The 11,832-nt window shown below is 40.6% G+C and overlaps 1 protein-coding gene across 1 annotated transcript in view; it reads left to right on the top strand.

The window, feature by feature from the left end:
* The window catches only part of LOC101860986 (collagen alpha-5(IV) chain), a gene marked incomplete in the record, with an annotated part of 52,587 nt that overhangs the window by 20,247 nt on the left and 20,508 nt on the right, over positions 1–11,832 (top strand). The window contains 9 exon segments of the mRNA XM_013085487.2: positions 852–974; positions 2,254–2,559; positions 3,751–3,831; positions 4,686–4,783; positions 6,053–6,262; positions 7,398–7,566; positions 8,487–8,591; positions 9,652–9,866; positions 11,626–11,779. Coding sequence (XP_012940941.1) covers positions 852–974; positions 2,254–2,559; positions 3,751–3,831; positions 4,686–4,783; positions 6,053–6,262; positions 7,398–7,566; positions 8,487–8,591; positions 9,652–9,866; positions 11,626–11,779 — 1,461 coding nt within the window.

The raw sequence follows: 11,832 nt of genomic DNA, 5'->3' as shown, positions 1-11,832 counted from the left end.
TTTCTCTCGTTCTCTCTGCTCTTTCTCTATTTCTCTCTCACCCTCTGTCTCTCCCTCTCTCTCTCCCCCCTCTCTCTCTCTCTCTCTCTCTCTCTCTCTTCCCTTCTTACTTTTTGTGTGTATCTCTCTGCCTCATACATTCTCTCTCTTTCAAAATGTGGTAAAATACTCTTTTTTTTATATTTCTTTTCTTCTTTTGGCCACTTTTTCCATTTTCACTAGCTGTTGCCTCATCTGTCACCGGCCATCATTGCCATGTTTATCCTTTGATGCCCCACTTTTTGCGACAATAAGCCTCCATCTTCCCTAGTCGAAGCTTTAGCAGTCACTTGCAAGTTAAAAATCATACAATATATAACTTGTTTTGTATAACACATCAGACTTAAAACAACATTATTCATGATTATATAAATCTACAGTTGAACCTGTAGAAGAGAATCACCCATTTGCTACCTTAGAATTACAAAGTTATATCTGCTCAGTGCCTAGTTTTGAAAAATTTGACATAAAAAATGTTACATTTCACAAGATGTCAAGCTTTTTCAACTTCAATTCTTTGAATATCTTGATAATGACTCCAAATAATCTTAATACTTTGATAGATCAGAAAGAACATTGGTTGCTGACCTCATGGTCTCAGTAAGTCAAAACAGCCAAAATGTCCGATAGAACTTTGTAGTTTTGGGGTAGTGCATTCTCATCACAGGCCTGTGGAACTCTTGGACAGTGTCATTACAGTATGAAAAAACATGAGGTGGGAAGTTCTCGTTGTTGTTTTTTTGTAGGGGATTGTCTTGGTCAGGTGGTTGCTAGAGCAGGTTTGACTTTATTATGTCTAATGTTTCCTCCAGGTTTTGACGGTGAGATTGGAATGAATGGAGCTGCCGGTCCCGTCGGTCGGCCAGGTCCCCCCGGTCTGCCCGGTCTGGCTGGAGAACCCGGTCAGTCCATGAAAGGAGACAGAGGAGATATTGGTGAGTGCTTCAGGTTCCTATGTGTACTTGTATAGTCCCTTACATACTTCCCTTTTTTATTCTTTTAATCACTCATTCACAAATTCACTGATTCACTGACTGACTGACTGACTGACTGACTGACTGACTGACTGACTGACTGACTAACTGACTAACTGACTAACTGACTGACTGACTGACTGAATAATTGACTGACCGACTGACTGACCGACTGACTGACTGACTCACTCACTCACTCACTCACTCACTCACTCACTCACTCACTCACTCACTTACTCACTCACTCGATCACTCACTCACTCATCCACCCACCCACTCTTGTCACTCCATCATGTATTCTCCCATTCTCTGGCTTGCAGTTACTCTTTCATTCTGTCACAGTTCCACTACTGCTCTATCAAATGTTATGAGAACCTCACTTTCAACCTCAGCTTCTTTGTGTCCTAAAGCAAGACGAACGTGCCATACTAGAAAACTTGGCTTTATGAAGCAAAAAAAAAAAAAGTCCTACTAGTTTGAGTCAGAGACGAGGACTGATGATAGTACACAGGTGAAGGGATACTGACCACTGGACACAGCACAGCTGCATGACATGCTGAGTGACACTCACAAACATTGTGACAGATGAAAAAGCATGTGATCAGAGACTGCAAAAGAAATATCACCACAATTTACATCATAGATTACTTGGCTGTCTCACCTGACTTTTCCTTGATGCTTTTCAATAAATTTGCTCTGTAATTTATTTTCCGTGGCCCTTTTGACATCTTGAAGGATAATCTTAAAGCAGTATACATGACACAGCTTTGTCTGGGTGGGTAGACATGGAGGAGTAGATTGCCAAAGTACTTTTCCCGATCCTTTATTTCCTTGATATGCTCCAAAGGAAAGACAGGCAATACCTTTGGAATCAAGGAAGATGTAAGGGGAGTGGGGGGGGGGGGTTGTTTACTATCTCTCTTATCGGTGTGATAAGGATGTTTTATTTATGGTAGCAAATTTTTACAATTTTAAATTTTGACCACATGGTGGCCTACAATTTTCAACTATCAAAGGATATTTACCGTGCGCCATGTGCACATGACACCCTCAAGATTTTTTGGTCTTTTTCAAGAAGACTAGTTTTTCAGTCTTACTTGTTTGGAGGAAGAAGGAGCTTGAGTGAATGCTCTACAGTAGAAAAGGAGGTAAACTGTTAGTAAGTTCTTTCATTCTTCATTTCATCCTTGCCACTGCCTCCCCCCTTTTTCTTCCCTCACCCCACCCCTTCACCTACCAGGCGAGGATGGTCTGCGAGGTTTGGATGGAGAGCCCGGTTTCCCCGGTCTCCCTGGTGACCCTGGTATGCCAGGCGCCCCTGGAGAGGACGTTGTGGGTCCCCCTGGTGAGCGAGGTATTACTGGACTGGATGGAGTACCTGGCCAGCCTGGTTACCCCGGCGACTCTGGCCCACCTGGCATACCCGGTGGTCGAGGCATTGGACTGGACATCACTGGCCCTCGGGGTGCCCCAGGGCTCCCTGGTGACAGAGGAGATGAGGGAATCCCAGGACTGCATGGAATGCCTGGAGAGATTGGACCAACTGGTACGTCAATTGTTATCATAATAGCTATGATAATGATGATTTTGATAATAATAATAATACTAATTGTAGTAATATTACTTTTTATGTTAAAAAAGTTTTAATAATAATAATAATAATAATAATAATAATAATAATAATAATAATACCAGTAGGTCTATGACAGTAATAATAAGGATGATGATAATAATATTAATAATAATAATGATAGTAATAATAATGATAATAATAGCATTGATAGTAATGATAATAATTGTAATAATAATAATAATAGACCTAATAATAGTAATAGTAATAGAATTGATAGTAATGATAATAATAATAATAATAATAATAATAATAATAAATATTATGTCATATTTCGGAGAATGTCTGCTCGTAGTGACTTTTGAAAAGAGTTTTATTAGATATGGTTAATGGAATTTAAGTGAAGTTTTGTTGACCAAGAACTTTCTCCTTGAAAATTTTTTTAATGAACATTGTGTCACTATTTGGGCAGTTCACGGAATTGGTCCTGAAATTAGGAATTCTCTATTCACACACAAATATCTTTTATACTTATCTTCAAATAGCTAAAATTGTAGGCCTAATGATAAGAATGCAAAAGTGTTACTGTTTAAACATTCATCACTTATCTGACTTCATGGTGCCCATATAATAGAGTTATGAGATTTGTTTTCGCTGAGTGAAGTTCAAGCTGTGCTGTTATTTTAATTGGGATTGTTTGCTTGTTCATTTTTTTTTAACTTTTAGAAGAAAGATTTGTTTGTATATACATATTTGTTTGTTTTTTTGCTTTTCATGATAAGAAAGATGTATTTGTGCATTAAGATTAGATATGTTTGTACGAAGAGAAAATAGTGCAGATAGAATTATATATTTGTGATAAAGAAATATATGCTTGAGCACAAATAAAAATATTTCCGTGTAAATAGAATTATGTGTTTGTGGATAAAGAAAGATATGTTTGTGCATTAAAAAAATATGTGTTACAACATGGTGGAATCAAGTTAAAGACAAAAATTCGATAAAAATTGCCAGGGAAATGCTGGTTTCTTCAATTTAATTATTTTGATGAGTGCCTGATTTCACCACAATAACTCACATATGTTTGTGCACACAAAAAGGATATGCTAGTGTATATAAAGTAATATGATTAATCATTTTCCTTCTCTTCTGATTCTGTTTGTTAAGGATTTCCTGGTGAGAACTGTGGTCGCTGTCCAGATGGTGTGCCAGGATTTGTCGGTGATGTTGGTGAACCTGGATACCCAGGTGAGTAGAACTTGCCAGATTCAGATTGAAAAGTGCCGAATGAGCTGGATGAAAAATCTGTCGGTCCATTTTTTGTAGGTTGAGGTTCATTACCTCTCAAACAAAGTGATTCGTACGGTATAAAGACATGTCTGCATAAGGAAAAGACTGTTTTATCATTTTTCGATCTAAAAAATAACCCTCGCTCTTCTGTCCTTCGGGAAATGGTCAATAACTTTCTACCAGTTGAAAAGTTTTACAAGTACTTTTTCCCCTTTTTTGATGCGATTTTTAGAAATGATTTGTTATTTAACTTAGAGCACTTAGGAAAGTACTATTGCAAAAGAACTTCCCTTATAAGTAACAAACTTTTGTCTTTTCATATTGTATTTTAAAAGCTTGTTATGTTAAGGACTAGTTAAGAACATCGTTCTGGTATAAAGAACAGTTGAAATTGTCCAAGACAGTCACCCATTGTTGGAGAGAAAGGTGATTTGTTTTAGGAAAATGGACATCTTGGAAGTGTCATTATATTTTTAAAAGCAAAGTGGGGTATGTGGGGGCGGGGGTGGAGTGGGGAATGGAGTGTAATATTTTGTACGCCTGATTGTCTTGGAAGGTTGGCAGATAGAGCCTATTCAATTATACATAAATATCTATAGTGTTTTTCAAAACTCATATTGCAGGAGAGCAGGGTGGAAAGGTATCGATCTGTTATGCCTTATGATTTTTAAAATTCGTTTTGCAGGAGAGGAGAGCAGGAGAGATATTGATCCGTAATACCTTATCATTTGTAAAACTCATTTTCTAGGAGTGGAGAGCAAAAGGGGTATCAATCTGTACAATGCCTCATAATTTTGTAACTTGTTTTGCAGGAGAGGAGGGCAGGAGAGGTATTGATGGACTTCCAGGCTTCAAGGGCGACGTTGGTGAGGCTGGTCAGCCTGGGCCCAGAGGTCGTGATGGACTTCCAGTAAGTTGTAGAGAAAGGCTTCATTTCTATGCAGAAATGCTTCTCCTTTCAGTGAATAATTTCCAAATCAACTGAAATACCTAGCCGGGTTTATATACTCGTATAATGAATATGAGCAAACCAACGAGAAAAAAAGGACTTCCAATGAATTCGGGTTTATTAAATATTCCTCTCAGGTTATTCATTGTCTGCATTCTTTTAAAAATTAATGTAACATACTTAAATTGGATTGCTACTTTTACCATTTTATTATTCGTAAGAGCATTTATAATAGATTTACTCTCACTTTTGATTTTTAAATGAATCAATTATAAAAAATATGAAATAATGATACTTTTACAATTTTGTGAGGTGTCTTTAAATTTTGTAGACCACTTAATTTTCAGCTTTCTCATTTTGTATTGACAAATGCTGCTATTTGTTGGAAGGCTTGCCTTGCCAAGTTTCCCTTTTTAAAAAGTTTACTTAGTTGTTGGTGTTGTGTCGAAGGTGGGTAAAACAGTGAAGAAGAAGAAGAAGAAGAAGAAGAAGAAGAAGAAGAAGAAGAAGAAGAAGAAAAAGAAGAATGATGATGATTTGATAATAATAATAATTATTATTATTATTGTTATAACAATTTAAGCATACAGTGCAAGCAGCTGATTGAGCAACTGACAAGACATTTCACTGTCTTTTTCCTACCCATTCCCTCCTGGGTGAAATAAGGAAAATTCCTGTAAACAGCCTTTCACAAGGACACACATCGGGCCCTTGATTTGCAGTAACAATCAATCACTTAGACGTTGTGTCAATTGGGGTGCAAAACACTTACGGTCATGATCCCTTTCAGTTACCATCAATCACTTTGATGTTGTGTTGATGGGGCGGTGTAAACACTTACAATAACGATCACTTGCAGTCACAATCACTTACAGTCAAAATCTTTCACTTTAACATTGTGTGGATGGGGGCATATAACATTTACAATCATAGTCTCTTACTGTTACAATCAAACAATCACTGACAGTCACAATCACTTACAGTCACAATCACTTACAGTTACAATCACACAATCACTTACAGTCACAATCACTTACAGTTACAATCAAACAATCACTTATAGTCACAATCACACACAGTCACAATCACTTACACAGTTACAATCGCACAATCCCTTTCAGTCACAATCAATCACTTTGACATTGTGTGGATGGGGGCGTAAAACACTCACAATCATGATCACTTGCAGTCACGATCACTTGCAGTCACGATCACTTTGACATGTTCCAGGGTTTCCCCGGTCGCCCTGGTCCTGATGGGTTTGAAGGCCTCAAGGGCGCACCTGGAGATTCCGTTCCTGTCTACGATACTGAGCCTTACCGTGGCCCCACCGGTGAGAAGGGAGATTTGGGATACCCAGGATCCCCGGGTCTTGATGGATCCATGGGAGAGGTGGGACTCCGTGGATTGCCAGGTCTTTTTGGAGAGCAGGGAATGGAGGTAAGTGAAGCATCATTTTCGAAATTGTTCACCTTTTATGAGGGTTGGGGTTAGGGGGTCTGGGTTGGGGATGAGTTGAGTTTTAGGAGATGGAAGGAGGGGGGGGATTTTGCTTGTGGGATGTAAAAAAGGGTGGTTTTGTGGGGGGAAAGGGAGAAGGTCAAAATCAGGGAGAAAGAGAGATTATCCATCCTGTTTCTTTTCTTAATGACCCTGTATCTTTTCTTTCTAAGTCAGTGAATTTTTAGTTTGTAAATTTAACAATTTCACAGAATGGGTCAGGAAAAGAAATCGAATGTTTGTACTCTCTAATCTTTCAATTTCTCTCTCTCCTGTGAGGGTGGTTGGAGGGAGCCATGAGAAAATTTTTACTGCCTGTCATGTCTCATATTGTGTCTCTTGTCTTGCTTTTTCCCCTAGCATAAGATAATGATTATATTGTGTTTATTAGCTCATGTGACTATGTTCTGAAAAAACAATTCCACGTGAATAGCAGTTGTGCTCAAAATACTAGTTTGTGTTGATGTGTGGTAAAATTGAAGCTTTACTTGAACATCTGCAGTAATTTTAGTGGTGATTTGGTGACCAATGTGAGGTAATAGTGCTGCAAAACTGATGTTAACTTGCCAAATCTACCCAGCATAGACAGTGGCATTAGAAACGAGAAACAACAACAGGATCTGTGATGGAAACTTCTTCCTCCTGTTCCTACTATAGACAATATCCTACACAGCAGTAAAGAACAACTCTTGAAGACCTCCACCATTGGGCCAAAGGGGCCAAATGGGCCAAAGGGCACATGCTCAAAGGCTACTGCATAAAGTCTTAGAGGTTGACACATCTACTGACTAGATGCTGCATTATTGTTCGGTTGTTGTTTTTTCATGTTTTCCTCATTTATAAAAAATACCTGCTTGCCTATTCTTCAATAATGTCTTGATATTTCAATCGTTATTCTTTTCAAAAATTTTGATTGGTGCTTGAAACCTTTATTTTATATGCTGAAATTGCTAATGTGTACATATTTCTAATCAAACTTCTCATGATAAAGCATGGAATATGCTTACGACTTGCAAAAGTTAGCAACAACAATCATGAGACACGTACTAAGTTTACCTGGTACTCTCTCCCCTAGGGCGTACCTGGTATTCCTGGTGACGATGGTCTGGATGGTGTGCCTGGTATTCCCGGAGTGCCCGGTATCAAGGGAGAGGAGGGATCATCCCTGAATGGTCCCAAGGGTCAGAAGGGTATCAGCGGTATCCCTGGTCTTGATGGACTGCCCGGAGGAAGAGGACTGGAGGGTAAGTACCAGTGATTTTACGCCTTCGTCATATGTCATCTTGATAGTCCGTCCTTATTCATAGTAGGCTACATGTCTTCTTATTTTCTTAATGTGATGAGTATAGGCTTTTTAGATTGCCTTTTTAACCCCAGAAGTATTTTCCCCATTTTGAGGAATCTTTCTCGGATCTCATGAAATACGCTGTGGGGTATGCACTTTAAATGTTTATAAAACGGCTAAAATTGTGTCAAAACTGAAAGAGAAAGTAGCTTATATATTTATCTAACACTTCCAAGTCAGAATAAATCTATTCAGATTCGTAAGAGATTGTATTAGCAGTAATGCTTCACGCACATTACAATCTGATTGGATGCTGGGACCATCCACTGTGGGACCAGGCAAGTTTCACTGGACACTCCCATCGAGGTTATAGAGTTAACGCTAACGTCGGGGTTATAGAGTTAACGCTAGCATCGAAGCGGACTATCAAAGTACAATTGATGACATAGATTTATTTTTATTTTTCTCTGAGTCATGAGGCTGGTAAGGTCTTGTCTTTGGGTCACAGGACTGATTATCTTATGTAATGTACTGTATGCTTCCCAGAAAGTTGAGTTCATTTCAGAATGCTCTCAGGTCTGCTGGGGTAATAGTATTGATTTCTGAAGCGCATACAGCTTGCTGTTGAGTGGGGATTTGCGCTATGCAAATGCTATTATTATTATTATGATGATTATTAACATAGATTTCTCTGTGTCTTTGGGTCTAGGGACTGATAATCTCATTATCTAATTTGGTTACGTTGATTTATCCATGTCTGTGGGTTACTAGACTGGTAATGCCTGTATTTATTGTGGCTTCATAGATATCTCTGAGTGGTGGGACTGGTGATGTTTGTATCTATTGTGGCTACATAGATCTCTCTGTGTCTTTCTGCAGGTCTGCCCGGTGACCCAGGCTTCACACTGGAGGGCATGAAGGGAGAGCCCGGATCTCCTGGTGCCCCAGGGTTCGACGGAGAATTGGGACGCGAAGGAGTGCCAGGTAAGCATTGACTGTCCATGTTTTACAGCCCATCAACATATGTTTAGGGTTAGAAAGAAGAATGATTTGACTCTGCCTTTTTAGATTTAGGAGATGGGCTCCTTTGACCTAGCCCTTTAGGTTCTGGAGGCGGGCTGCTTCCATCTTATCTGGTAGATGTTGGAGGCGGGCTGCTTCCATCTTATCTGGTAGATGTTGGAGGCGGGCTGCTTCCATCTTATCTGGTAGATGTTGGAGGCGGGCTGCTTCCATCTTATCTGGTAGATGTTGGAGGCGGGCTGCTTCCATCTTATCTGGTAGATGTTGGAGGCGGGCTGCTTCCATCTTATCTGGTAGATGTTGGAGGCGGGCTGCTTTTCCCGCACCTTTAAGATTTAGAAGGTGGGCTGCTTGGACATTGCCTTTTAGGTTTTGGAGGCAGGCCGCATCTACCTTGCTTTTTAGGTTCGGAGATGGGCTATTTCAATCCGTGGTTAATTAGGCCAACTTGTGTTTAATGGGGTACAGAAACCCAACAGACAGGCGGAGATGCTGGATGGTGTCTTCATAATAAGGGAAATACTCAATGTTGAAAGTGGGAAGTCATTGTATTTTTTTGTGCAGATAAATTTCTTGTACAATTGGCCATTAGATGTGGTTCGACTATATTTGCATAACTGTGCCACAGTCAGTTTAGTGTTATTTAAATGACATTTTCTCACTATCTGAATATATTAAAAGTACACTCAACCAGTTGGATTCACTGGCCCCGAGTCCTGGCCAGCCATTTTGATGAATCCAAGAGTGGCCTTTAAATTCAAACGCGTTTGTTTTTCAAGGTCGTGAGTGTCGAATAGGTTGTATTGTACCAAAATGGTAGCGTTTTCCCTATCCAAGAAGGAAAGTCAGACTGGCCCCAACTCCGTTTGATAAATCTGACTGACAAAGTGCACAGGGTTTCAGAAACACAACTGGAGCTTGATGTTTAGAGATCTGCTTTTGTTGACTTTGTTATCGGTAGAAGAGGAAGATAGCTCTGGATGACACCCTCACCCCCCACCCTCCACTTTACCACCCTTAGGTCTTGCTGGTCTACCCGGTGACGATGGCCTGCCTGGCTTGCCAGGTTTCGAGGGAAGGGTCGGAGAACCTGGCCGTGATGGAGTTCCTGGCCAGCGAGGTGTTGATGGGCCTAAGGGTTACCCTGGATCGTCCGGTGATGATGGTGTGCCCGGACGCCCTGGCGTAAAGGGCATGTTTGGTGACGGTGGTTTCCCTGGCTTGCCTGGACGAAAGGTGACCTCTTTATGCATACAAAAGTTTCTCTCTTTCTCACACACACACACACACACACTCTCTCTCTCTCTCTCTCTCTCTCTCTCTCTCTCTCTCTCTCTCTCTCTTACTCTCAAACTTTCTCACTCTATCTCGCTTTCTGTTTCTCACTGTATCACTCTCTCTCACACTGTCTTTATCTTGCTAACACTCTCTCATTCTCTCTCTGTTAATCTTTCTTTTTGTTTTTGTAAAGTGTTTTACGGCGCTCGCAACTGCATAAGGTCATATGTGCGTGCGGGACACACCTAATATTTTCAGTTGGTAGGAAATTTTGAATTTTGCCCGGGTGGCGGCTGAAACCTACTCTTATCGATTTTAGACCACCAAGGGATCTTTAACGTGCGCAACTTGCACTCTGGCCCTCAGAGATTTTTCGCCCTTGTCTGAGAAGGCTAGGTGTAGATCTTTCCTACCAGAAGATCAGGGGTGTGGCAGAAAGACAGCAGTAAGGAGAAGCCAAGGAGTAGCAGTAGAAAGGCTGCAGAAAGAGTCAGGAGCCCAGAGGAGGGGGCAAAGGAGGTGAGGGGGTGGGGGCAGAAAGTGGAAATGAAAGCAGACAACAGAACATTGCTAGAGAGCAGGAAAGGAGGTGAAAGGAGACAATTTTAGAGAAGAAAATTTTTCGGTCGCTACCCGGATTTGAACCCGGGACCTTTGAATGAGAGACAAACACCTTAACCTCTAGGCCACGAGAGCCCCCGTTAATCTTTCTCTCTCGCGGCATGTCAAATGAAGACTCTGGGAAAGCCCCACTTGAGTTCACTACTTTTATTATATCTTCCTCAAATAAAGAACTAAGTTACGTTTTTATCTGGAAACCTGAAGAGACAGGAGTTCTAACTTTTACATACAATGAAGAGGGAGCATAAAGGGAGGCCCCAGACACTGTAACTCCAAACGCTAAAAATTCTAAGGGTTTTTTGTGTGTTTTGTTTTGTTTTTGTCACGTGTCCCTATTTGGTGCCACATATTTGTGAAAATGTGTCAGCATGGTAGTAAAGATGTTTCCACAAACACACACACACACACACACAAACGCACACACGTACACACACATACATACTCATACGCACATACACATACACTCACAAACACACACACACACACACATACACACATATACATATACACTTACACATAAATGCTCCTACGCTCATACTGGCACACAACTACACGTACACACATATGCACACACATACACTCATACACATAAGCACACACACACACACACACACACACACACACACAGACACACATGCACATTTTTTTGTAATGTACAAGTTATTGTGAAGTTGTTAACTGTCCATTTAAAGTAGTAGAAACTGCAGTGGGGTCTGATCCCATTATGAGTTTTTTAATTTAGACTTATTCACTGTGGCAATCCAACTGATGGGCTGAGTATCTTCCTCATCACTACATTGAGCAGTATCATCGGCTCGACTATATGCCTCTATAAATTCTCTAACTATTCTGACCCAGACTTTCTCAAACAATACCTGTGTTCTGATCTGAAAACTTTCAGGTTTTTTTCAAATTTATTCCCTTTTGTAATTTCTTATCATTTGATATATCATAATATGATATTCTGCTAAACAAGTAAAACAGATTCGTGCTGTCAGAAGAAATCACTCCCAGGAAAGAAAAAAAAAATGTAGTGAATAAGTTAAGGGCTATGAATGCCAGGCTGTGACCTTTGACCTTTGTGCCCACCACACAGGGATCTCCCGGTCCTCAAGGTCTGCCTGGCCGCGAGAGATTCCCTGGCATGATCGGTGAACCTGGTTACCCTGGTGAGGTTGGCCGACCTGGTCAGGATGGACCCGCTGGTTTCCCTGGTCGCAACGGACTGCCCGGTTTCAGGGGAGAGAAGGGTGAGTAGTTTTTTTTCTTCCTGACCTATTCATAGTAATATCCCCCTCTCCCC

The sequence above is a fragment of the Aplysia californica genome, unplaced genomic scaffold (genome assembly GCF_000002075.1).
Source record: "Aplysia californica isolate F4 #8 unplaced genomic scaffold, AplCal3.0 scaffold00379, whole genome shotgun sequence".
Taxonomy (NCBI): Eukaryota; Metazoa; Mollusca; class Gastropoda; order Aplysiida; family Aplysiidae; genus Aplysia; species Aplysia californica.
The sequence above is the reverse complement of the archived record's forward strand: the minus strand, read 5'-3'. Positions and strand labels throughout refer to the sequence as shown.